The sequence below is a fragment of the Poecile atricapillus genome, chromosome 6, assembly GCF_030490865.1.
Source record: "Poecile atricapillus isolate bPoeAtr1 chromosome 6, bPoeAtr1.hap1, whole genome shotgun sequence".
In the NCBI taxonomy this organism is placed as follows: domain Eukaryota; kingdom Metazoa; phylum Chordata; class Aves; order Passeriformes; family Paridae; genus Poecile; species Poecile atricapillus.
Window position 1 is genome coordinate 26654048 of NC_081254.1, and position 27264 is coordinate 26681311.

The following is a 27264-nucleotide window of genomic DNA, read 5'->3' on the forward strand; positions in this document are numbered from 1 at the left end:
TTTTATATAAAAGAATGAGTCATCTGAGGTGGGGCCAAAGCATTCATGTGATGCAATTTGATGTCTACACTGAGGTGAATGCAACTTGACAGAACTTCACGTTTACATAACACAACTTTGTAGGACATTAAATCCTTCATAACTTAAAACCTGATTAATGTTCCAAGTATCCCTGATCACAATTACAAAAGGCTGGAAGAAAGTTTCCTGTGCCCCCTAAGAGCTTTCTTTAGCAGGTACAAATGAATGAATTGCCATTCTTAGCATAGTGTCCATCCAAGCACTACTGCTGTATGTGTAAAATCAGAATACAAGTCTGAAAAGCATTCTTGGCCCTTATTCTATTTCAAGCAGTATTTTATGCAATTCCTTTTAATGCATCTAAGTTCCTCATTTAAGTTCCTCAAAACTGACTTGATTGCGTGTCTCCTTTTTTGAGAGCTGTGCCAGATCATCACCACTCCAAAGTGAGAGCTGTCATCCACATTCCAGTTAGGACCGTTTGTACCACCTGTCATATGATTCTTAAATATAAGTATGAATTATCTGTCTGTATAAATGGGCTTGTTTCACAGACATTAGAGTTTTTAACTTTTACATCAAGCTTTCCGTTCTCCATTCTATTAATATGTATCCCTAACACTGCAGATAACACCAGTAAGATTTATTTCAGTAGCATTTGATCAGCTCCATATTAGGGCTGTCAATCCACTACATGAGCCAAGAAGATCCAAAGTAGAAAGAATTCCACACTTTTATCAACAAGAAACAGTGGGAGAAAAAGCAAAGAGACAGCCAGACACTAGTAAGTTTTCTGTTAGTGAGTACAATAATACATTCATTTCAAATGCACAATTACTGCACATGTAGGACTTGCCCAAATTGTAAAAGACTGCTGGCATCCTCCCACTGTGTTTGAAGCTACTTTCAAGTTCATTGCTGACAGTGTCTGTATGAGCAGGAGTATGTGAATACAAACAAAGCAAGGATAAATCCTGAAACCATAATCACAAGGGTAGGTCAATGGACTAACTTTGGAAACAGAAGTTGTGGCACATTTCCAGCCTAGTTCCTTACTAGATGAAGTCACAGAAATAACCTTAGGCAAATTCTCTGAACAATGTCACAGCATAGAACTAAAATATCATATTACTCAAATAAGGAAAAGGCAGGGACAGGACATAATGTAATAGTTTTATTGGCATCACCCTTGAAAACAACACAAAAATGAAAAGAAAATTCCCAAAATGCCCAAGGCAGTATGATGTGGCGGTTTAAAATTAAAAAAAAAAATAAATAAATAAAAAATTTAACAGTTGAATTTGCTATTCTGCAAGTTTGATCACTTACTAAATTATTTAAGACAGACGTAAGTAAAAACATACAATCAAAAGAGGACTTACTCATTTGATAAATTACCTGATAAAGGTGTTTCCGCTACCATGGGATTTTTCCAGCAGACACAATTTATAACTCCAGTACTATCATCCACTGAAAAAAAAAAAATAAAATTGCAAGAATTACAGACTAGGAAAGCAGGCAGTCATGTTCCCAGAACTGAAGATACATAAATATGTAGGGAGATAACTGCAGAGGATATCTCATTCCAACTGGTTTGGAAGGTAAAGTGGGTGTCCAAACTCTACTAACATATCTGAAATAATTTCCACAGTTGTTTCAGACGTGGCAGTAGCTCAGCACCAGATGTGCCTACGTGCATAATCAGCAAAGTAACAGGTATATTATCAAAGAAAGATCATACACTAATTTAAATTATGAGGCTTCAGTACATATATTGGATACTAAGGGGTTTCAATCTCATTGACAAGGTCAAGAGAAGAATCAGTGTTGAAGGCTGAAGTCAGACAAATTAAAACAGGAAACTAGGCACAAACCACAGAAGCATTACTATTACAGTGAGAAAACAGCACTTCAGCATTTGGGGAATCAACCACGTGAATAAACCAGGAGTGCAGCTACCTGCAGCTGCATTGGTTTCCATGCCAATATCATGCTCAAAGTCTACTGGTCTTTCCCATATTAGATGATGTCCACGGAGCAGAAAGGCAGCTCCTCTAGGCAGGAAGGACAGAAGACAGTACATGCTTGTGGTTCTGCTCTAAGCCAGGAATTCCCAACTTAAAGTGTAGGTGCTGGTGGCATGCACGCCACTTCCGCTGCTGAAAAGGCTCGACACCTTCTCCTGAGCACGGAGCCGTTTTTCCTGTTTTGCCAGTGTCCAATGAAAATTAATTTTACAATTTCTGCTCCAGGCACTGCATTGTCAATGAGAGCAAGAAAAGACAAAACTCAAAGGAAACTAAAGTCTGTCAAAAGAATCAATTTTCTATTGATACGGGACTGTACACAGATGGCCTATACAACGAACACTCTAAATAGAAGGCACTAAGTGTCTGTCAAGGATCACCCAGCCAACGCACCTTGCTTCTTGAATGTAACATCTCCAAGACTGAGATTCCACTCCTCACAAATGGAAACCTGCAATTTTCTTCTGTTCCTTAAACCAGGTCCATGACCAAAAAAGCAACAGCAATGTTTTCCACAAAGGTGCTGATTGGTACCTGCAGTCATTTCCTCTGGGAACCATAGCATCAAAGCAAAATGCCTTTGCATTGTCTCACGTGTTTTAAAACAATCTCCCTGTTTGGGGGGGGGGTCTAATTTCAAATCATTGTCTTGCCTTCCTGTTTCCAAGCAGTTTAGCTGCACATTCCTATTAGCAAACTTACAGCACTTATAAGATGCAGGCAATTCCAAATTCCATCACAAAAGTATGCTCCTCTCTGCTATCTCTGTTTTGAGCTGCTGTGTCTGCAACTATTTCAGCAGCTTTAATTTTGTGCCAGAGCACAGGTAACAATCTGGTGGTAGGATTTCCTCTCCTTGGTACAGACAGACAGCAACTATTTTAGTAGGAGTCAGAACCCTCATAAGCAATGCCAAGCCATCCACGCAAGCCAGCAATGGCAACAAGAAGCAGGGCAGATGACATTTCACTCTTGCATTCCCACAGTTTCTAGATGTTCCAGCTTGCACCAGCTGAGACAGACAGGCTTCCTAAGAAGGGCTTGGAAACAAACCAAATAAGACTGAAGGATTAAGAGGCCAGACTCCTCCTCCTCAATGTAACAGCTGAAAAGAGTCCTGGAGAGACTGACCTGTACTTGATCACACAAGGAAGCTGGTAGCAGAGCAAGGTTCTGAAACAAAGCTTTGCAATTTCACAGATGAAAGCTTTGAGCAAAAAGACAAGTAACTCCTGAAGCACACATGAATGAGAACTCTTACAATTGTATTCTAATTAGACAAGAGAATGTTAATCTATTTTAAATGCACTCAAGGGGTCTACAAACTTTTGAAAACTTCCTGTACTCCCTGTGCCGCCCTTCCTCATCTCTTTGGGTTTAAACTTTTGTTTATTTGGGTTTTTGGTGGGTTTACTTTTTGTTTGTTGGGGTTTATTTTCCTGGTTTTTGTTTGTTTGGCTTTGGTTTCTTTGAGTCTTGCTTAATTATTTGAGGGGTAGTTAAAAGCTACCTGTTAAATGAGATAATTGTATAAATTTTTATTTCTTTATGACAAAAAGGGTATGGTTCTTGTCAGGCTTGCATGAACCTACTGAGATGCTGGTGATTTTTTTTTTATTTGATTTGATTTTAAGTCAACTGCCTTTCAGTCTTTCAAGTCAGTTTTGGAGTACAAAGAAAACCACATGTGATGTTTGGTTTTGTTAAGACGGAAAGGAAAAAAAAATGTCAGAAAGGTGCATTAGGTAAAATATGAGCTTGATCAAAGCTATGTTTTAATTAGATATCTTTCTCCTAACTTATCATAATAATAGCAAGAAACAATCCAAGTGTCAAAATCAGATATTACACAGCATGTATTTTTATTTTTTAAGTCAGGAAAGAGTAAATTAACTCTTTTTTACAATTATAATTTCGTCATTAGTTCTGGCTGTAGAGTTTTTAGCAGGGGACCCAAGATTCTTTAAAGTGAATGATGTGTATTCTGAAGCAGACAGATAGGAAATGTGGCGGGAGGATCATGGCAGGGACAAAAAGACATTTCAGTTCCCTATCAGAGGGAAAGTACATGGAGGGAATTGCTTTGTAAGTCACTTTCAAGCAGATGGAAAGTGAGCAAGTCCTGAGCAGTGTCACACTCCAACTGATGCAACCCCTGTGACTCACCAGAGTCTGTTGAACAGAGAGATGCAAGAAGTTACAAGCAGGAAACTGTCTAAGAAGTTAAAATTTTGCACTGGTGGAGTCGGCCTGCCTGAAAGGGAGGGCAGGCTGGGGAGAGGCACCCTGGCAGGTAGCCTGAAAACTCAAACCAGGAACTGCTGGAACAAAGACTGGAGTTGGATGTGAAAGGACAGCAGGAAGCCAGGCTTAATGTGAGCTGCACTTGAAGGTCGGCGGTTCTAAAGCCTTAATTCCACTACTCTGCAGTTTATTTTTATTTCTATTCCTCCACTTTCTGTCCCAGTCAAACATTTCCAACAGATTTAGTTGTTAAACTGATGCTGAGAGCAGCATGGAAAACCCTTAACTTTAGAATTGGTTTTGTCTTGGTCATTTTGATTCCATTTTCCTCTGTTCTCATTAAGTGATAAATGCATTTGCAGTCAATGCCACTCTGCAGCAGTTTGATGCTAGGAAATTCATCAGCTGTATCTTCACAGTACTCCTGAGGGTCAGGGAACTGCACTTTTACAAGCAAGGGAATTGGGAAGGAGAGGCACTCTGTGACTCACCTCTACCATGGGAAAATCCACGGCAGAGGAAGACACTGGCCATAAGAGCTTCAATAGGATCTGTGCATTTGGCTCCCCCTTCCTACTGAGTGACCTCCCCCCACCTTTTGAAACCTGCCACATCACCACTGCTCCACTCTGCTTTTTCTCCAGATGTAAAAGACAGCTGAACAACATGAGAATCAGATGTTTCCATGTTAATAAAACTGAATACTGAGAAAAGCAATACGGAGGAGACAACTCCCAGCTGGTGTTGGCAAGGACTGGTACTATGATGCTCGAGTTCATGTGTTAAGACTCTTGTGCATCTAAACATAAACAAGCTCCTGATTGCTGTTAGAAGTTGGCTCCAAGATATGACAAGACATACAAAAAGTCAGAAGATATTTCTACGGTTCCAATATGGAAGAAGTGATTTCCCATTTGTGGCGCTGTTAAATATATTTGCATCTGACCAAAGAGACTGGAAATAGGAGAGGAAGGTGGCAGAGTCCATTGACAAAGCACCAAAATGAAGATTTGCTATATAACCCCACATGAATCAATTACTCTGTGTTAATTATTTAATTCTCTATTTTTGGAGATAAACAGTAGCTTCCCTACGTTTGCCAAGTAATCTCAGCTGTAGATATACAGATTAGGATAAGAGCACATTTGTTTCAAGAGTACACAATGAGTAAATAAGGAAACCTTTCAGTTCTAACAGTAACTAAGATTAAAGTCTGGTAAGTGCAAGAAGGAAGAAAGAAAGACATTTTCCTTACCTCCACAATTATAAAAGGCATCTCGCTCCTTCGTTTGAACCACTATCCCAACAACATCCACCTGTCTTATTGGATGGCCATTATAAAAGAATATACCTAGACACAAAACATGCTTGATTAGTGTAACGATTCTTTCAACACCCTACCCTACATAGTCACATTTCTCAGTAAAAAAACATACTTTCTTACATATTTAATGCATCTTAAATTATACAGTGCCTCATAGGAAAAATTCCCTGTGTCACTAAAAGGAGAAAGTATCAGCTTTACTTAGGATAGCAAAAGCTTGCTTTTGTAGAGTGTCAGAATCTTATTAACCTCTTGTTTTCTAGCACTTTTGGATCTGAAAAAAAAACCCTGTTTGCTGCAAGCATTAGGTGGTTTTTATTTGTTTGTTTTGTTGTTTCATTTGGCTTTTTGTTTTGCTTTGCTTTGTTGTTTGGTTTGGGTTTTTTTATATCTTCATAAGGCTTCAGAATAAATAATAGAACACAAAGGAAGCAGTTTGAGCTTCTCACAATGCAGCTGTTCCTGATTAAGGCAGAGCCTCCAAAAGGAAAACTAACATAATTCTGTCTTTCATTTCTAGAAGAACAGGAGCCGTGGGGGCAGGGGGAGATCAACAGCTCTCTCAGACTGCAGAGTACACTACTGCAGTCATTGTGGACTGCATCCTGAACTTCAGTTTCTGAAAACACGCATTCTAAAAACATCCCTTCAAAGCTATTTTTGTGCATCTATAAAGATAACTTAAATAACACTTAGAAACATGTCCAGGAAACAGTGAGAAATCACAGTCCAGTGGACTCTGACAGCACTGAGGTTGCCTCACTCTGTAATCCCTTTCAAGAGAGTGACAAATGTTGTTAACAAACACTAATGTAAACATCATACACTGAGGCTTCACAGTTCAGCAGCAGGAGGAAAATAGGGCAATAAGCTCCAAATATACCCTGGGCTGGCTAGTTTTCAGTGAATGTGTTGTCTTCAGTTTTCAAATACTGCTGCTTTACTGAAATAAGCCATCTGGGATGTTCAATAACTGTCTTCTGAAAACTAGATAACTCAAGGGACTCAGAAGGGAACATTTGGCTCCATACACCGTGGCAAGTGTTATTCTTACAAAGGGAAACACAGCAGCAAGGGAGTCAGAAAAATACTCTGTATTAAAAAAACCCTAAATCCAAAATCCAAAAATAACTTGTCCTACATAGCAAGCAGCCTTAAATGAGCCTGGAATTAACTTAATGCAAGACAGAGAGAAAACACAAAAGTTTCAGAAGAAACTTTCAGAGGTGATCAGCCAAGCAGCTCATAAGCAGAAATTTTGCTCATAAAAATCCATGGCGATGTTTTGAGGATGCATCTATGGTTATCATCTCAGATCTGGCTATACTAATCATGAAGTCACTGCTCAGGTCAGGCATAAAGAATGATTAGCAGGTCTGTCCACTTGTCCCTCATTTCATTTACCAGAGCACAAATAAACAGTGCTAGAGAAACCCCCAGTGGAGATGCTCCCAGTGTATGTAGTCATTCACCAAATCATACAACATCTCTGTAAATGGTCTGGGCTAGTTTCAGGATAAGTCTGTGGAGCAGAGACTCCAAGCTCCTGATTATGCAAACAAGCAACATGTTATTATGTTTGTTTCCCAGCTAGTAAGCTGAGTTTTGGCAGATGACAGATACCAAATAAAACTGGTTTTCTCCATACCCATAAATTCATGTAGAACTCCACCCTTACTGTCAGAGAAACTACCCAAATAAATTTGAAGAATGAAATTATATTTAACCTATTAGAAGTTGCTAGACTTGATGACTTCAAGGTGTAACTTACTCCTCCTGCCAGTTTATTTCTTCAAATTAAGTCCATATTGGTAGCAATAGATATATACTAAATATTTGAAGCTGTGGACAAACACATTCAATTAGGTTCCTAATACCCCAGTAATCAATAGACAGAGCAGAATGCCATTACCACAACAGTCACAGCAGTGCTAGAGGGGGCTATAGGTACAGGGCTCTCTAGGGCAAGTTCTGATCATGTCTGTACTAGCATAACTGTGCTGTTTGCCATTCCTTTAATTATTATTACCTCCTTTTATGCTATTTGTAGCTTCCCTTGCTTGTTGATAAACTGTCACAAAGCAGTGGTGCACGATAACTCTGAGAAAACTCATTTCCATGATGTGATTATGTGTTACAACTGAGTTTGACACCCACTCTCATTGCGAGGCTGCTAACACACCACAATTGCTGTTTTTATCTGGGAGCTTTTCCAGCTTTCTTGTCACCATTTATAGCAGCAGAGTAATTGGCCAGGTTTACTGCTTCCCTCTGTGTCGTTTTAAGGGATTAGTCACTGTACCATCAAGTCCTAATGCTTAAAAGTGGAAAGAAAAAACTCATTAGGTCATTCAGTCCGTTTCCTCAGGGCCAATACAAGACCATTTTGTACAGTAAATTCCTGGCAATCTGTACAGTCAGGATATAAACAATCCCAGTGAAGGGCATCCCACCTTTTTCCTGGGAAGGCTGTGCCATGGTCTAACAGATGTCATTCTAGGGATGTTTTTCCTGACATTCAGTCTGTTTTTCTTTCCATTTTTCCTAGTTACAACTTTTTGTTTTGCACTCATTCATTCTTAATTACCATTACTTAATGACTGATTTATAGCCAACCATATACTTAGCTTCAGCTGGTCTTTAAAAGCCCATTAAATGCAGGAAGCATTGACAACAAACACCTACGTTCTTCCTTCCCCAAAAGGTATTAATTTTAGTGTTTTTGTTTTGCTATCATTTGTTGCCAACAATTAAGACACACCGAAAAATGTCTGGTTTGGTATGTATACAGCACCAGGAGAATAAACAAAATCCAGGATGTTGGTTCTAGAAAAATTAATTTTATTTGAAGTTTGGTTTAGAAAACGATATAGGATTGCAAGCAAGCTTAAATGTGCAGAGTGCCAGATGCACAGGAAGTGGAGAAAGATCAAATGTAGCAACTGTAAAGGCTGATATCTTGATATGACAGATACCACCTCCTTAGGATCATCTTAGAAAAAAGGGGTAATAACAAAACTGAAAAAGTTCCTGAAGCAGAAGCCAAGTCAGTTAAGTAAAAGAACAGAAAGAGAAGTAAGAAGGGAAATTCAGGTAATTTGAAGGTAAAAAAGAGAGCAGGACTTTACTTTCTAGGGCTTTTCCTGCTACCATGAAATGTTCGTTGGTGTTTATAAGGTTAATTATTCTCAATACATTTTCACATGTGTATGTACTGATGTTCAAGTCTAAACTACAATCCAATTCTGCTGGCATTGAATTGTGTTGTATTTTGTTTGAAAACAATTAAAATATCTCTAACTGATGAAGCACAGTTTTTACCAGATGCATTTCCTACAGCAGTACTACTAGAAGACATTTATAAGACAGTTCAAAAAGGCCTCTAAATAAAACTTACTGTAGGACAAATATCAACAAGTCTGTAGCCTAATTACTGTAATGGATTTAAGACAAAACTCGCCTGCCATGTTAAGTAACAAAGATAGATAGATAGATAGATAGATAGATAGATAGATAGATAGATAGATAGATAGATAGATAGATAGATATTTGTGGTTTGTGAAGTCCTTATGTACATAAAAATATTTGCAAGAAGAGAAAAAAACCTGCCAGTCCTTCATTTCTCCAAAAATAGCACTGCTGCTATCCTTGCTGTTAAAGAAAACTGAAGAAGAATAACAAAACCTACAAGCAAAGCATATTCAAAGAGCCAAACAGGGGTACTTAGTCTCCATGGACAGAAAAAAAATAAAAACCACAAACAAAACATCAAAACCAAACCAAAGCCATAAACTGTACTTAGGGCTTATTGCTTTTCCTCATTAATTCTAAGTTCTTTGGGATCCTCCCTGATAATCTTGTGCTGAGTCAACTTCAGTTGGGACTAATGAACCCTTCCACAGCAGAAGACACACTGCAGTCTATTTAAAGTCTGTGTAGTGAAAACAGAAATCCAAGGTCAGAGCCGTGTTGCTTCAGCCAAAGCTCACATGTGGGTGACACTGCAAACCAGCAGGACACAGACTGCAAAGCAGATAAGGAGTAAGGTCCAGCATGGAGGCCAGAATATACAATAAGGCTGTTCCAATGTATGAAGAATATCATTTATCTATCATAATAAAAAATTAAGGAGACAAAACTTCAAAATTTGTATTTGTTTTCTAATGTACTAATATCCATAGGAAAAAGCAAAATCACATCCAGTGATGTCATCAACTGTCAAAATTTTCCAAAATATGTAGAGACAGTGGAGAGAAAACAATACATATGGCCAGAAAGAACCAGAATTTTTAAGAAATAACTTTATCAGAATATAACAAGCATTATCACAGAGAGGAAACACATTACCTTAATGTAAAAGAGGTTCTGAAAAGAAGGAAAAGCCATTTTAACAAATAAATTTTATTTTTCATATACATTTCACATACAGCCTAAAAAGATACTAATGTCACTTAGCTTAAGCATATGGAAAACTACTTTACTGATGTTTGTGAAGTATTCTTCAATCCCTTGATAAAAAGTACAACATAAGTCAATTATAACACTGTGTATCATAATCAGCACATATAAATACATACCTGGCACCTGTTTAGATTCTCTCATTTCTATAATATCTTTAATATAGAGTCTGGCAAATGCAGAAAATACAGGATCTATCCCCCAGTGCAGAGAAGGCATTTCTTCTTCATACTTGGACTCAGACTGCATCCAAAACCTGTGAACAGAGAAGGAATTGTAATTGTTTTCTAAACAGGTGAAGAGCTGTTCACATATGTCCCAGCTAAATGAAAAAACAGCCCTTTAGTTTACACACAATAACACAGCAGAGCTGAAGATGAGACACTGGAGTTTATCTAATCTAATGTTATATTTATCAATCAATATTACATGTGTCACCACATGATTTGTTTGAAGTACTGAGAATCCAGCAACAGCATTTCTCCCAGTAACTTCAAATGAAATAGAATTTTAGAGATTTTTCCTCTCCAAATCCATAGAGAACTGAAGTCAACATTTCTTTAAAAGAGCAGGATTGTGGGATCCTGAGTGGTTATTTTCTCTACAGATGATTATTATTTCTGTCATCATTCTCCTTCCCACCCTTAACATACGCTTCTCATAGTTCATCCTGTACTTTAATGTGGATTGAGGGAGGATGACTTTATTTAAAACAAAAGCAGCCATCCCTTCCTTATTCTGAGCATGTAGTCTCCACTAACTTTGAAATTGTTACTTTCCCCTTTTACCCTTTCAGATTTCAGTTTAATGCCTGCCATCTTCTGCCATTACAGATCCAATTCTCTGCTTATCACAGTGTTGATATCAAAAACCCCAGCACTTGATTCAGGAAGATCCTCATAAAGATTTGCAAGCTGAAAATATTTCCTATCAGCTTCTCCTGTATGGACATTGTTCCTGTAAGGCTTTCCAGGTCACCTTCCAGTGGGTGTCAGCCCCTTGCACTCTAAGTCAAAGGTGCTAAGTGGACTGCTTTTGAATAGTGTACCATAGGGCTGAGATTTGGCAGCTCCAGTCTCCTTGAGAGGAAGCAGCTCCCAGGGATCTCTGCAGTCTGGGAGAAGCACTGGTAGCTACTGATGTAGAGACAACATACCATGAACATCACAACAACACCTTGTCTCACTGAGAAACTACAAAGCTTGGATTCTGCATGGTTCTAATGTTTAAACTTTAATTTGAGGAAAGGGAAAAGAAAAAGGGTGTAGCACAACAAGCCAGAGTGTTGCTAACACCTACTCTATACTGTGTACAGAACTGCAGTGATAATTCAATTCCTGTCCAACTTTTTTTTTTTTTTTTAAGTTAAAAAAAAAAAAAGTCATTGTTATTTACCCTTCCTTGAACTGGTCATTTCTTTGGTGAGACATTGAAAATATCTGATTTAGTCAGTTCCAGCAGTAAATTCACCACTGAGTAACAAACTGAAATAGTTTTGTTTACACCTGGATTCGTATCTCACTCCCCACTACAGACATCTCTTCCCAACCTTTCCTTTTTGCACCCGCAGGATCTACTCAAAAATGTCCCACCATTCCTTTCTCACTCAAGTGACGTACCCTTTTTCTGCTGCTGAATTGAGACATTGCTCAATAGAAATTTAGAAATTAAGCTGTTAAGTGTATGATCTTAACACAAGCTGCTATTCCTCCATATGGCAGTTCTTTGGAGACTTGCTAGTCTATGTCAAATTTAGACCATAAAGTTTCTCAAGGGAACAAATACTTTGAACCTGTATTTTATTTGACATGCTCATTTTCTTAACAAAATTAGTCTCTTTATCTCTTTTTGATTGCAGTCTCTAGTACAAAGTTATACTCCTTTCAGCTTCATGCCCCCCAATTTACTCTGCATGGTTACAAAGCCTGTCACAGCTCAGCACCTGTTTTTCCTGCTAGACAGACAGCAGACTGAGATAACCAGCCAAAAAGAGACAATCAGGTGACAAGTCTGTCTAACCTTTTGTATTTTGGGTAAACAGACACTCCTTAGGGTAAAAAGCAGAAGTCACCCCTGCATATGTGTGCATCTGAGGGGAAATCAATGAAGCAGTTCCACTGGACATTAAAAATTTCTGTGTTTTGGCATTTTATAGCCACTTGTCAAGTCTGAAATGTCCAAACGTCAACAAATCAAATCCAAGCCACACTTTAGGCTTAAATGAAGCATCTCCCTGAAATTTTTTACTGCTTCCCTGTTCTGATGGGAGATTTCTGCAGCAAAAGCTCTCTATGTCAGAAACTATTTGGAATTAAATCTCCAATTCTGGAGCTTCCTTCTCACTCCCAGGCCTTGTTAGAGCTCTTCACTGGAGATATTTACACCCATCATAAGTCTTTATGTAGAGGCCACTCTGCTTGGTTCAAGCCTGCTACAACACTTTATCTTACAGATCTGGCAAAGATTCCTTGACAAAACCTAAATCATGCCCCCAGTACTATGAGGGCACTATGAGGCCTTGGAGATCACAGGACAAATTTGCTGAAGTCCTGAGTTAGAGACATTCCATTCACACTAGGGTAGGACAGTGGAACCATACCCCAGCCACCCACTCATTTTCAGCAATGTCTGACAGGCACACGAGGGCATTCTGCACAGCAGCCAAAGTCTTTCCTGGCCTCTTTGCGGTCCCAAAAGCCCTCCTAATCCTTGACACCACCCAAAACCAAGCCTATTTTCTTCCTTCCCTCCCAAGTGGCCAGCTTGGTAGCTACATTTCAACAGTGGCCTATTTGAAGCCAAAAACTTGTGGTCAGTTGGAAAAAAAAAGATATTTAGTGCCTCCTGCACATACTGCTTGGCTCCAATGCTGCTAGTACCAGACCATTCTTCTCAACAGCTGTCTGCTTCTAAAGCAAAGCAAGATGTAAACTACTTCCAAAGTATCTATTCACTGCGTTTCCAAGCTTGTTTCAGGCAGATTGAGAGGATTAAAAAACATAATTCCTATAAGGCTGACAAAACTCTTCCAATCATTTATCTTTTGATATATAATAGTATCTTCCCGTAACTTTTTCTTAAGTTGGCACAGGAAGCCTCTCTATCCTGGGGTTAATAAATGAGTCATCCTGGCAAAAGTAGAACTTTCCATTATGTTACAAGTGTTTTCAGCTCTTAACTGGTACCATTGGTGATATGCTATCAGCAAGGAAGATAAGAGCTGCCCTGTACAACGAAGATCCAAGGGGCAAATAGGGACATTGTGGAGATGCACAATGTTATAATCAATGAGAACCAGACAGCAAACAATAGACAATTCTGAACAGATACTAATATACAGTACAAATGTTTAAGGATTAAACTGGCTTTTGCTGGGAGATGGTGATCAGTCTTAGCAATATAAACAACACAGAGTCCTAGCAAAAGGTCATTCATTTCTGCATTTTAAGTGCAGTGTAATGACTTCACTGCAGCAGGGTTGTTGTAGTGCAAGGAATTAAATCCTTTTACAGGAGAAAAAAGGCAACAGAAGCATCTAGTCCACAAATTCATTAGATAGAAGATATCAGAATTTTATTTTTAACTCCAGAAAAAGGCTATGAAGGCATAATCAAAACTAAAAGAAGAATTAAGTTCTTCTTGGGAAAATAACTCTGTTTGAAGGGCAAAAATCTAAAGTTTACATAGGAGGTATCTAGATACAAATAAACAAGAAGCCTCAATTTGAGATTATTCTAACATATTAAAATAGGGCTTTCTCTTCCACCCCCTGCTATCAATGTTAGCTTTCCTGACTCTGCTTGACTACCAAGTCCATAATCCCCAGAGGGATCTTGTGAGCTCAGTGAGGTATTATCCTAGAAAGGAAAGCAATGAAAATTGGCACCCTTCCCAACCATGCCACCCCCCAAACCCATTTTCCTTCTGCCCTCCTAAGCAGCCTACCTGGTAGCCTTATCTCATTAGCTTCCTATTTAACACCCTATTGATTTATTCAGTAGTATCAGCCCCAGCCAATAAATTTCTTGGCCCATATTCTTGTGCCCACCACATACCTTTTCCAAAAAAGGTAAACAGTCTTCTTCCAATCCCAGTGCAATTGAAACCTCAAAGAAGAGTATCTGTTTTAATGTTTCTTGTTGTCTTTTCTCCAAATTTGATTAACAACCAGAGCTCTTGGAGAAAATTGCCTTAGCTTGAGATTAATCATTCTGAGCCAAGAAAATGTGTCTTGCCAGCAGCTGTCTGCAATTGTTCTGCAAGTGCTAGCACACTGCTGCAAAAACTCTTTCTCAAGTTAGCTATGAATCACAAACAGAATTTATGCACTAATACTGGCAACTTAAACATCCTACCAGGCTTTCACTCTTCTCCTAAGGCTGCCACTACTATGGTAGCACTGACAATTTACACTGGAAACAGCTCCTAAACAGCTGGAGTTGCCAACCCAGTGCATTAAAACAACTGAAAGTCACCACTGGTTTACTTGAATAAATTAGGCCAGAAACTGCAGCTGTCAAAAACTACTTCATAGATCAGCCATTCTTGTCACAGACAAAGAAACTTGTGGAAAGAGGAGCAGAGTCAACAGCTGGGTTTTGTAACACCCTCTGTCATTTGAATTGAAATCATCTGTGTCTGAGTCAACATACTATGTAACAAATGACTATTATTCAGCTCTTCATGATCAGCAGAGGCAATTCCAGCATGGTACAGTCAAACCCACCATTTATCAGGAAATTTTTTTAATTACCTACAGCCGCATACAACATTTTGAATTAAAACCAAATAAACCCATTGTATTATCATACAAGTAAATCTTACTGAACTGGGAAGTAAAGCTTTTGGTTACAGTTAACATGGAACAAAGATCCTACACATCAAACGCACCCATAGGTTTTTAAAAAATACATAATTAAAAGAAAGTTTCCCACCAGTAACAAGATGAACACCATCACTGAGACCAAAACACATTACTGAAAGACAAAAAAAAGGCTCCTGGAAAACAGCTGTTGGAAAACTATCAAATAGTAAGGTAAGGTCTGTTTAGTAAGGTAAGGTCACCTCCTACCTGGTTATTCTATTATAAATCAAGACGGGGCAAACACTCTCAGGCTTTCATAATAAACCACCTTCTGCTTCTGTCATGTTAAATCCTGTCAGTTTTGATGCTACATGCTGCATGTCCTATAGTTCTTATATGTAAGTACAATTACAATTTAAAGACATACTTTCAAAACAAAATTAAGAAATCTAGAACTCCTCTGAACTTTCAGAAGTTTAGCACTTTGTGAAATGTTACCTGTACAAGGGTTTAACATTTGTCTAAGCTGTTCAGATAATTTCCCAAAAGAAAGAATTATAGATTTTTTTAAAAAGATACTCCTTGAAATTTTAAACATCATAAGTCTTTTAATTACATTCATTTCTATTACAATCTTCGCTGGTGAATGAAGAACAAGACAAGAGGCTCATCGCTGCAACCTTTAGCCAGAGGGAAATCTATCAACAACCAGAAAGGCATTGCCCACAATGCCCATAAGGCAGGAGGTAGGTAGAAGTAAAAAGCCTTGTTTTATCAATAAACTGACATGTCTGCTGTGTAACAGTCTTCCAGTGGAGTTAATGTCTCCATGTCATAAGTTTTAATGTGTTTCACTCCCTCTGATTTCACCTTTGCACAGCACTGTCTGGAAAACCTTCTGGACAGGTGCATGTGGCTGTAGGAGACCAAACAAACTGGCTCCTCCATCATCCAGTCTTGGAAGGGGGACAAAGCCTACAGTCCTAGATTGTCTCCTTTTGGCATTGAAACTTGTTTTATGTAAAAAGGTTTTGGCATTCAATTTTCCAAAAGCATGATTCTGAAAAACTAACAGGGAAGGGTGTAACAAAGTAAACAGAAGAAATAGCTCTTTCTGATCCTTGTCCCATGCAATGGATACAATTTCCCATGGATAAAGAAATCAGCCAACCACTCAGCAGACCAGAAAACCAGCTTTGTATTTCTCATGGTCACCTGTAAGCTTATCAGAAATAAGGTAGTAGGGACTCACTACTGATATTCAGAGAAGCTTCACACTCCCTATATGTATTTTAAAGCTATTGGATAATCACACTGAAGTGCCTTCTTCAACTAATTCCCTGACCTGTCTCAAGTGAGGGCAGGAGGAAGCCTATGAGGATGATTAACTCTCTCTGAAAACTCTTAATCACTCACAGTGCTGCCAGAATGAGCTGAGCTGCAGAAAAGACATTCTTTCACTGGGAGAGAAGATTCTCAGTTATTACTGCAAATTAAAAACAAACAAACGTAAAAATAAATTACTTCTTATAAATAGTTTCTTGCTTGGAGGAACAGCAGTATAAAAACTGTGATAGCAAGATGATTCCAACCAGGCTGTTGGAAACTTTTTTGACAGATACTTTTAATCAGGATGTGATGCTGCCCCTCTACTCAGCCTGGTGAGGCCACATTTGGAGTGCTGTGTCCAGTTCTGGGCTCCTCAGAATGAGAGAGACATGTTGCTCCTGGAGTGGGTCCAGCAGATGATTAAGGGACTGGAGCATCTCTCCTATGAGGAAAGGCTGAGAGCTGGGCCTGGTCAACCCAGAGAAGAGACACCTAAAAGGGGACCTTGTCAATGCCTAGAAGTGTGTGAAGGAAGGGTGTCAAGATCACAGACCAGGCTCTTCAGTGCTGTTGGGCAATAGGACAAGAGGCAATGGGCAGAAATTGCTGCACAGGAGTTCCACCTGAACATGAAGAAGAATTTCTGTGCTGTGTGGGTGAACACACACTGGAGCAGATTGCCCAGAGAGGCTGTGCAGCCTCCCTCACTGGACACATTCCAAAACTGTCTGGACAGAATCCGCAGTAATGTGGCCTAGGGGGCCCTGCTTAAGCAGAAGGTTGGACCCTTCCAACCTGATCTGTTCTGTGATTCTGTAATTTACTGATACAACACAAAGGAATTAACTAAAAGAGAAAAGAGAATAAAACCTAATTCACCTCAGCTTAAGGCAACACAGTTAGCTTTCCTACTGTCTTTTAGCAGTGTAACAGATTTAAAGTCACCTCTGAATGAAGATTTTCAAATTTCAGAAATTGGCATAGAAATGACAAGCATGGGTTTATAGCTTTCAAGGCTACTGCGCCTGTGAACTCCCCAAGTTTGACTCAATTTGTAGAGGAAAATAATCCTGCCCATTCCCCTCCTTCCCTCCCCTTTAAACTGGTTTATGCATATGATCTAAATTAGAACAGCCTCTGGAACAAGTCAGAATTCATATGAACATTCATAGCACTACAGAACAGTCCATAACAACCTGAGACTTCGAAATAATTAACCTATTATTTGGTCTAGGCACACAGTTGTGATTTGAAGTTTTCAAAATATTCCTGGCACATACCAAAGCTTTAGATTATGACAGATCCACTTAATGTTCTGAAATCAATTTGCATTTTATTTTGCTGTAGAAGTGAACATTTTAAGTATATCAGAACACTGTGAGACTGTACATGGAACAAGGTGTCAAATAGCCCTTTTCTTGATACATACAAAGTCAATCTATTTAGAATAATTTTGAAATTTCAGATCCATCTAGCACCATCATAAACTTTATGAAAATAACTAAAGGCTGAGATTTCTCATTTGGAGTGCTTTTGGAAGATCATTACCTAATTGCTACTCTTTTTGAAAGATTAATAAAGTTAGCTTGACACTGATATGATTCTACTCCAGCTACATTTGTTATTTTTTTTGTTATTCCAGAATTTTTTTTCACCTTCAAATAAAGACCCATCCTGTCTGAAGGCCTTTCTTGTAGAGAAATGTTTAAACATCCCAAAACTCAAATTTGTGCAGAATATAAGGTGTGTGGGGGGGAAACATTTAGCCCATATACTATTACAGAATTATCTGTTTTACAGGGAGATGTTTGAAGAACAAAGTAAGAACTTTCAACATAAGAACAAAGCATTTGTTATTATTTTCTAATGCTCCTCACACATGTCCTCTGAGCCATCATCTAGGAAAAGTATCAAAAGGGTGGGGGTTTTGTATGAAAAATGGTACAATTCCCAGCCTGCTACTCTCTGAATTTCTTTTGCAACTGGGCCCTCTTTCTGAGGACCAGGGCTTTTACACCTGAAATCAAGCACAGGGTTTCTTAGCCATACCCAGACTGCTCTGAACTGGGCTGTAAAAAGAAAAGTTTTAGAAATACCAAAGGTGTACTGATATTTCTCAGTTCCTTAAGACAAATTGTACTGCACAGCATATACACTGTATTCTGTGAATAATCTAAGGGTAGGTTCTCATCTAAGGAAAGCTGGCTCATAATCATTTATCTTCTGCTGCTAAACTATTAGAACCTGCTAAAAATCCAAAAATTGTCCTTCATTAACCTTTGGTTTAAGCAATTTTTGTAATTCTCTGAGGATGTTCTGAAATAATGAATAATTTACCGATGTTCCATCTGAGGTCTGTCCAAATCTCATCACTGAGAGATGGCATAGGACTGATACAGAACAACCCCAAACTGTTCAAGAATACCTGTCCTGCAACATGCGTGTCTTCAGTAACTCCTTCCCTGTGGAGAAAAGGCAGCTAGGCTTGTTTGTTAGTAATGATTTTTGCTCATCTTTAAAAACTTGTTCCAAATCTCATTGAAAGGCACTAAATGGACATTATTTAGATTCTTGAAAGAAAATACCTCCCTGATGACTGTGGCTGTAACTTCTTCCATGAATCACTGTCACAGCTAATATGATAAAGTCATTACTATTTCCGACTTCATGGTATGTAAAGAAACCAACAGCCTTTTATAAACTAATTTAAGTGTCTCCTTAATTGCATTTGAATTTGAATAAATACCATTTCCTACCTCATGCTCTGAAAGGAAGTCACTCCTGTATACTCTATCCAGAAAGATACATTAGTGCTCAGTCAGAAGCCACAGGAATTATTTTTCATGTAGGTAATTTTATTTTCTGCTACAATTCAGTCCATGTAATGTAATGGGCTTTTTTGATTTAATCCATAAATATCACACAGTGTACTATAAAATGTAATTTTGAAGATTAGCTATTAAAGATTCCCTCTGCCAAAAAAATAAACATTTCAGGCACTTGAGACAAAAACTGCATCACATCACAATACTCTGTTTTGTCATAAGCAAGTGCTAGTGCCCAAAGTTTGCACAGACTATTGTTGGACACACAATAGCTGCTGTTTGCCTTAACAATTGACTTATTATTGCAGCTCCACTCATTGCTGCTGTACCAAGATGAGACCCTACAGAAAACCAAATTCTACTTTACAATACAGTCAACTATTTTTTTGCCTCATTTTCTAAAACAAAGAGAACACCGTTGCACACATCAAAATTATTAAAACATGGTTGTAATGCAAAAATAACATTATGCAAGGAAAAACTTTGCTTTTTTTTTTTCCGTAAAATCATCTAATATTTTAAAGTCTAACTTTACATTACTAAACAGTTGGTAACTCACATTCTATGTTATTTCCCCTTTTTGCTAGTAGACATATCTGCAATATTATCCCACTGCAATGTCACAGGGATATTACTAGGAATTCAATAGTCCTTAGTGTTACCTTTTTGTCAAATTTTCTTTATTGCACATATAGGAAATGTTCCCTATTTGACAGAATGGTATATTTTTAACAGTAATTATAGAAGGCACAATAAACTTCCTGGTTATATTTACCATGAAACCAGGATTAGGTCTGATGGCTGGCCAGCCAGCCTTAAAAATAAACATATTTTTAAAAAAAAATTTAAAAAAATCATATTACGGAACAAGTTATTTGCTCTCAAGATTCCAGAGCTGATCAGGATCACAAGAGAACACAAAGTCCATTCTGGAAAAAAAAGGCTCCTGGGAAACAGTGAAAGAAAATCAGGATTTGCAGAAAGAAAAGCGGCAATACATGTGGGCTTTTTGTTCAGACATTTTTTGTACTGGCATTGACTGAGAGCAATACTGAGATGCAAAGCTATCTTTATCCCTTAATAAATTTCTAATCCTAGCTACTATGTGAACTAATGCAAATTTGAAAGGCACAAACAAAAAGAGCAAATCAGCTCGTGACTGCTACCCAAGAGGAAAAAGTCTAATTACCATCTGGAAGAAAGGCAACCATGGTGCAGCATTTGCAAGACGTGCTATCATGTGATTTAACTAAAGCTTCTAATATCTATCAGATGGAGGGGGCTCCATAAGTTTTAAATAATTTGCTTTGTGTTCATGTACAGTTTTGATTAAATAAATTTATTTCAAATGAAATATAACCTCAAATTATTAAAACAGAAGGAATACAGCATTATAGCTAAGAGTAGTATTATATTTTACTACGTAAAAAGTATTCTAGATGGACTTAGTTCTGTGTGGTTCTGTGAAAGATTGTTAGTCATCACAATATGGAGAGAACTTTCATCAGACTAACTCCTGTATGGAAAAAATGCAACTATCCACCAGTGCAGCTCAGTATTTTAAGATTAACTGAAAATTCCTATAAAAGGAGCTTTTTGAGTTAAATACAAACCAAAAAGCACGCAGCCTTCTTGAAAAGCATTATCATGAGGATCTGAAGTTCTTAATTGCATTAGTCAGTTAATCAAAGAGAATCAGCTATGTAAGTTTCAAGTTGTTGATGTGTTCCTTTAAGTCTGAGATTTGCTCTCACTCCCCTACAAAGATATATGACTACTTCTGAATATCAGTCTTGAAGAGGGTTTTCTTGCAGATCAACTGGAAGCAATAAGAAAAAAACATTTCTTTTTTGCTATAGCTTCAATAAAGTCAACATGTTAAAACTTGAATGCTTTTCATATGCCATGTTTCCAAGAAATATTCTTGTACTATTTGTTGAAATACCTGATCCTTATTAAAATTTTGATATTTATATTATTGTTTTTTCTTCTGCCATCTTATTTCAGATAAAGCTTATTCAACAAAACATCACAGGTTTACTTGGAAACATTCTGGTAATTTGGCAATTATTAAATTTCTCTGTCATCATTCCCAGAAGCGTTGCTGACAACAAGAGAAACACAGTCCAAGAGTTCTGCTGGCAGTGATGTCTCCATAGGTAGGAAGAACTCCCTTTATATGTAACCAGGAAAATTCACCTCGCACGGTTAAATACTGTGATAAATATAAGTATCTAAAGTGGGGAAGGTGATTTGCCCTGTGAAGATACATTTCCCCATTGACTGCTGAAAAAGTATGGCCAACTTGGATTAAACATACAGACTTTTCTGAAGCCAAAATTAGATCAATCCTATTCCTAAACATTTTAACACTCAATGTATTTTTAACTGCAAACATAAAGTAATACCCTTATACGTTGAAGCTTCTAAATGCCATGTGTTTCTATGGCAATTCTTAGATTATCTGGTCCTGCCATAAGGCATTAAAAAACCCCAAACCATGTAACAAATAGTAATATAACCGGGCTATTGATAGGAGCCTGAGCATTGATTCTGGCTAATGAGATATGGGCAAGCTCAAGTGTCCAATTTCTGATAGTATAATTTTTTTCCTGTTTATATTATATATGACCAAACTATTCCTGTTACTCATATCATAAAGGCTCATAATATACCAAATACAAAACAAAGTCTCTTTTTTGTTTTGCATAACATAAAGAGAAATCTCCAAGACGCAGCTCTGTCAATGGTACATTTATTAGAAAGGCTTTAGGAGTGCTGTATATGTAGTATGGATAGGACAACCAAGGGATCAGGCCCAGCCACCATGGCTTTTGGGAAGGCAAGTCCTGTTTGACCGACCTGATGTCCTTTTATGATTAATGATCCACCTAATGGATGAGGTAAAAGCTGTGGATGTCGTCCACCTGGACTTCAGAAAAGTCTTCAATACTGTCTCCCACAGCATTCTCCTGGAAAGGCTGGCAGCCCATGGTCTGGACAGGGGCTCTCTTTGCTGGCTACAAAACTGCCGGGATGGCCAGGCGCAGAGCTGGTGGTAACGGTGCCACAAGGGCTGTCCCCAGGGATCAGAGCTGGGCACAGTCCTGTTTAATATCTGTATCTATGGTCTGGGTAGGGGGATCGAATGCACCCCCAGTAAATTCACAAACACGAAGCTGGGCAGGAGTGCTGATCTGCTGGAGGCCGGGGAGGCTCTGCAGAGGGATCTGGGCAGGTTGGATCAATGAGCTGAGGTCAGTGGTGTGAGGCTCAATGAGGGGAAGTGCCAGGTCCTGCACTTGGGTCACAAGAGCCCCAGGCAGGGCTACAGGCTGGGAGACAGTGGCTGGAAAGTGGCCCAGAGGAAAAGAACCCAGGGGCACTGGTCAACAGCAGCTGATCATGAGCCAGGAGTTGCCCAGGTGGCCAAGAAGGCCAGTGGCATCCTGGCTTGTATCAGAAGCAGTGTGGACAGCACGATCAGGACTGTGATCATCTTCCTGCAGTGGATTAACTAGAGTGATCTAGAAGCTTCATTGGTGCTTAGAACTGAAATGAGCCCAATACAGCACAAAACATTAACTTGGGAAATCACAGAGCCTATGAAAAAATGCCACCACATAACTGGAAAATATCAATAGAAACCCACAGTACATCGATTAAAGGAAACAGAAAGGACAGTGCTGAGGGCCAAAGGTGACAGATAGATTAAGATGGATGAAACAAGAATTACACTTCAGATTTAACCACAAACAAGCCACCTGTGACCTTACAGCAATTCAACGAGCTCAATCACCAGAAAAAAATTTTGGAGATCAGTGCAAGTGTGGGTGGACAGAAAGTCAAGACAATATAAAAATATACCATTAAATATTTTGAAAGAACTGAAGACAGAATGTAGGACTGCAGTGAAAGGGCAATATATGCTGTGAAGAACACAATTAAAATTAAATTTCTGAAGTGTTTACTTTCAATTAAGAGAAATTGGAGCAGTTTAAAAGAAACAAAGGGAGAGTCAGGAACAGTGGCAAGTGTAAATGATTGAGTCAATGAGAAAGGAGGATGATATTAAGCAACAGAAACTATAAAGGGGACTTCTAATCCACAAAGAGATGAAAAAGATTGTAATAAAGAGTTTATAGCTATGTTAAGCTAGTATATTTGATGCACAATCAAGATAGCTCTTTAACATCTTCCTCTGGCATTTAAAGGAAGCAATGAATTTTCAAAAAGCATTGCTTTAAATTTCTAAAGAAGAAATTTTAATATAATTCACTTTTACCTTTTTATCCTTACCATCTGGAAACATTTACAATTGCTAAAATCTCCTGCTATCAGGAACAAAAAAAACCCCACTCACAAAATCCAGGCTTCATACAGCCTCCTCCTAACCAGGAAGTCACAGCAAATTGGGAAGGATTTGCTACTAGCACTTAACCTTCACCTTATATTTTCAGGACTGAGTGGCAAGCTGTAACTCCAGAGTAAAAGAATAAGGGAAAAAATTAAATGGAGTCACAGTTTTCATATATCCTGGTTTTATCTTGAATTACTTGTTCAAGAGTAAAAATGAAAAAGTTAAAAGCAAAACTTTATCACTAGATGAATTGTTCCTTTCTTGTGCCAGATTTTCATCTTATATTTTCAATATTATATGAATTAAAAGCTCCCTGGAACAGGAAGACTCTGTTTATACAAGTGTAAAGCAACACACATGCAGTACCTGCTGACACTCAGTCATTGGTAGGATGGCATGGACATTCTGTTCTCAGCGAGCCTCTTTTGTCACACACAAATGGACACAGGACAGAGATGCTGTGTGTGGACTGTGCACAGCCCAACGTCTATCAACAGAGCTGAGGCAGAAACAGGCCCTGATATCCCAGCCCAGAACTGCCAGCTCAACTTCACTTATCCACATATAACTTAGGAAATTTTATTTTAATTTTGCATTTCTTTCCAGTTATTACAAACTCTAACAACCACACGTAAATAGCACCCCCCCTTCCCCCCCCCCGCTCCATTGTCATTAACGCTGAGGCTAAAGAAAAGATAATCCTGCCTAAATACAAGAAATTCATGCTATGGCTTTGGATTCCTTTCTTCTCGCATCCTCTATCAAACAGTCAGCTTAAATAAACCTACAGAAAACATTCCCAAAGCACCTTTTATCCAAGAGAAAGCAAGTTAAAACCAAAATATTAAATTAAAAATATTAACAAAAATTATTATTTAAGCCATCATTGTATTTTAACATCCAAATCAAAGCTATGATCCCACCTGAAGGGGCAAAAAAAATAGAGAGGAAAAAGAAACTGACCGTTAAAAATTAAAGCATCAGAAGCTAAATTGCTGCTGTTAACACTCTATTATTGTATTTAATTCAAACTATCTGAATGAAACTTCCATATGAAATTAGTAGGTGGAGACACCCAACCAGATCACAGAAGATAAAATAGTTCCTCTGGATTGCAGTTGTTTCTTGGTTTTTCCCTCGCACACATAAACAGTCTTGATTTTAACACCCTCCTTTAACAGTTTTACCTTTTGTGGCCAAGCTGTCAGTACAAGGAACTCACAAAGCCCAATATCATTTTTGAAAAACAAACGCTGATTATTACAACAAATCAGTTTAGCAAGAGTACTTGAAAGGCTCTCTATTCACAGGGTGGGACTACCCGTGAAACTGATTTTATACAGTTTAAAGAAATTGACTCATGACAAGAACACTGTTGTTCGATTCATAAACGCTTTGTGTCAGGGGCATCTCAATGCCTCATTATTATTACTGAATTTATACACGGACTACCCTCCTTATAGAGCAAACCACTGTCAGGCTAATAAAATGGTAAGGGGAATGATGCACACCAGAAGCTTGATCTTTAGAAACCCATTATGCAGCTTAAGTTAATGGCAATTGCAGGCACTCAGGTTCATACGAGGATAGGGCATTACACGATTTTCTCTGGGTGTTTGTCTCACTGTCAGATGTCTCTGAGGTCTCAGCATCGCCTCAGCTGCTGCTGGATCGACTTCCTGCCCATCAACCCAAACTCTGTCCCCGTGTCTGCTAATTGTCCCCAATCCAGGCAACGGGAACGCCTCTTGCATTCAAGCGAGGAAACGCCCCACATTTGGTGGCATGTACACAACACAACTATTAAAATACAATTATACTTCAGGGTGAGGAAGGAATCATTTGTGGGAAGAGAAGGTTGTGAGATAAGGAGATTCAGGCCTATCCCAGTGATTAGATAAGATATTGAAGATACCAAACGGGCAGCACAAGAACATCACACGCTGCTATGACAGAAGATAAACCAGTAGCAGGTCTAGGAACAGCACCGGACCGCAAGCAAAAGAAAGTCTTCCAACGTCTTTTTTTACTATCAACACGTTCTTCAGAGCCCCGCGTCCAAGCCCAAGCCCCCAGGTGGCACCACCTGCCCACACAGCGCTCCTGACACACAGAGAGAGCCCCTCATGGCCCTTCGGCTCCCGCGGCGGGACTGCGGCCTCAGGGCACCCAGCCAGCACTGAGGGGAAGCTGTCCCTCCCCTAGGGAGCCTCACCCTCGGCCACAGGGCTGGGGACACCCCTCCTGCACGGGATAGTGGAGCGGCAGGGGGAGAGGCGTGGGGCGTCCTCCGGATTCAGAGAAAAAAGGGTCCCTCTGCCACACGCCCCTCCCGTGACGGCACACACCGGACTAAAGGGAAACAGGACAGAAGGAGAGACGAGCACTCAAGCACCACGCCAGCGCTGCCCTCCTGCTCTGAAGTATGGAGAGAGGGGGGGGGCGAAGGGTGGGGGCACCCCCTCCATCTTGAGTCCGACACCGACTTACCCGCCCGGAGCCTCCGCGCGCTCCTATTGGCTGGGGCTGCCGCTACCGCGTCACGTGGGAAAAACAGGCCCCGCCTCTTCCCCCCGCCTGTGCCGGGCCCGAGCCGCTGGCGGGGGAGGGCCGCGCGCGTACTGCCGGAGCGGCGCGTGCGCACGCGCGGGGGGACGGAGGAGCCGTGGGGGCGCGCGCTGCTGCGCGTGCGCCGTCGGCGGAGCGGCGGGAGGGGCGCGAGGCGGTTCCGGGAGCGCGGGAAGAGGGGCGGGAGCGCGGGGCGCACGCGCCGGCGGCGGGCGGGAGCGAGGGCGGAGGGGGCGGAGGTGCCGCCGGTGCCGCCCCGCAGGAAACGGAGCCGCCCGGGCCCCGCTCCGCCACAGGGCGAGGGAGCGAGCGAGCGGGAGAAAGGCCGGCAGCGAATCGTCATTTTCCGCCGCTGTGCCACCCCGAGACGCCGCTCCGCGAGGACACCGGCCGGGAGCCTGGAGCGGGGCAGCCTCTGCCCCTCCCTGCATCCGCCCTGTCCTGTGAGGCGGGACGTGACCGCTCCCCGCTGCCTGGCGCGCGGCAGCTGCCCCCTCCCAGCGGAGCTGTGACCCCTCCTCCGGCTCCGCCGCCACCCGTCCCGAGGAGGGAGCCCGGCACTTGTTGCTGCCGCGATGGTGACCGGCCCGGCCGTGTAGGGACCGCCAAGCCCGTCGGGGAGAGCAGCGCCGAGCCCGGCCCCATACAGGGCATCGCGGGGTGTTGTCTCCCCGCAGCGCCCGGCGGTGACGGCGCTTCCCGGGCGGCGCCAAGACTTGGGTCTCCGCGTGGGAATCGCGCCCGGCATCACCGGCCGCGCCAGGTGGTCCCGGCGGGCTGAGGGGGCACCGCCGCCCGCTCCATCCCTCGGCTGCAGCCAAAATGTCCTTCTTCAACTTTCGTAAGATCTTCAAGCTGGGCGGCGAGAAGAAGAAGAAACAATACGAGCACGTCAAGAGGGATTTGAACCCTGAGGAGTTCTGGGAAATCATAGGAGAGCTGGGCGATGGTGCTTTCGGTAAAGTGTTCAAGGTAAGGGCGGGCAGCGCGGATCGCTTGTGTTGCTCATAGCTGAGAAATGACTCGGAGCGTTGCTTCTGCCTCCGGCGCTGCCTCGGGCTCCCTGTCTGCCGGCTCCCTCACCTCGGGATTCCTGCTGGCAGCGCCGAGTTCGGGAGAACTTGGCCGGGGCGCTGAGCGCTGCAGGGGGACGCGGCCGGAGGCAGAGCGGGGGATCCCGGCGCCTCTTGGCCACGGAGCCTCGTGAAACTAAAGATAGAAAAGACCTATTAGGTCATTGTCCCGCCTTCTGCTCCACCCTGCCCGCTGCTGGATTGCTCACTTCTGTTTTGGGGGTTCTTTTG

The 27264-nt window shown here is 40.6% G+C and overlaps 2 protein-coding genes across 5 annotated transcripts in view; one reads left to right on the top strand and one right to left on the bottom strand.

The window, feature by feature from the left end:
* The window catches only part of STN1 (STN1 subunit of CST complex), a 48209-nt gene extending 22252 nt beyond the window's left edge, over window positions 1-25957 (bottom strand). The window contains exons 1-4 of the mRNA XM_058840814.1: window positions 25883-25957; window positions 10194-10330; window positions 5548-5643; window positions 1420-1491 (exon numbers count right to left, since the gene is read on the bottom strand). Coding sequence (XP_058696797.1) covers window positions 1420-1491; window positions 5548-5643; window positions 10194-10323 — 298 coding nt within the window. The 5' untranslated portion in view covers window positions 10324-10330; window positions 25883-25957. The remainder of the gene's footprint in view (window positions 1-1419; window positions 1492-5547; window positions 5644-10193; window positions 10331-25882) is intronic.
* Window positions 25958-26632: 675 nt separating this feature from the next.
* Window positions 26633-27264, top strand: part of SLK (STE20 like kinase) — a 49561-nt gene continuing 48929 nt past the window's right edge. For all 4 annotated transcript variants that reach the window (XM_058840809.1, XM_058840811.1, XM_058840810.1 and 1 more), the window contains exon 1: window positions 26633-26932. In XM_058840809.1, the coding sequence (XP_058696792.1) occupies window positions 26783-26932 (150 nt within the window). In that variant the 5' untranslated portion in view covers window positions 26633-26782. The remainder of the gene's footprint in view (window positions 26933-27264) is intronic.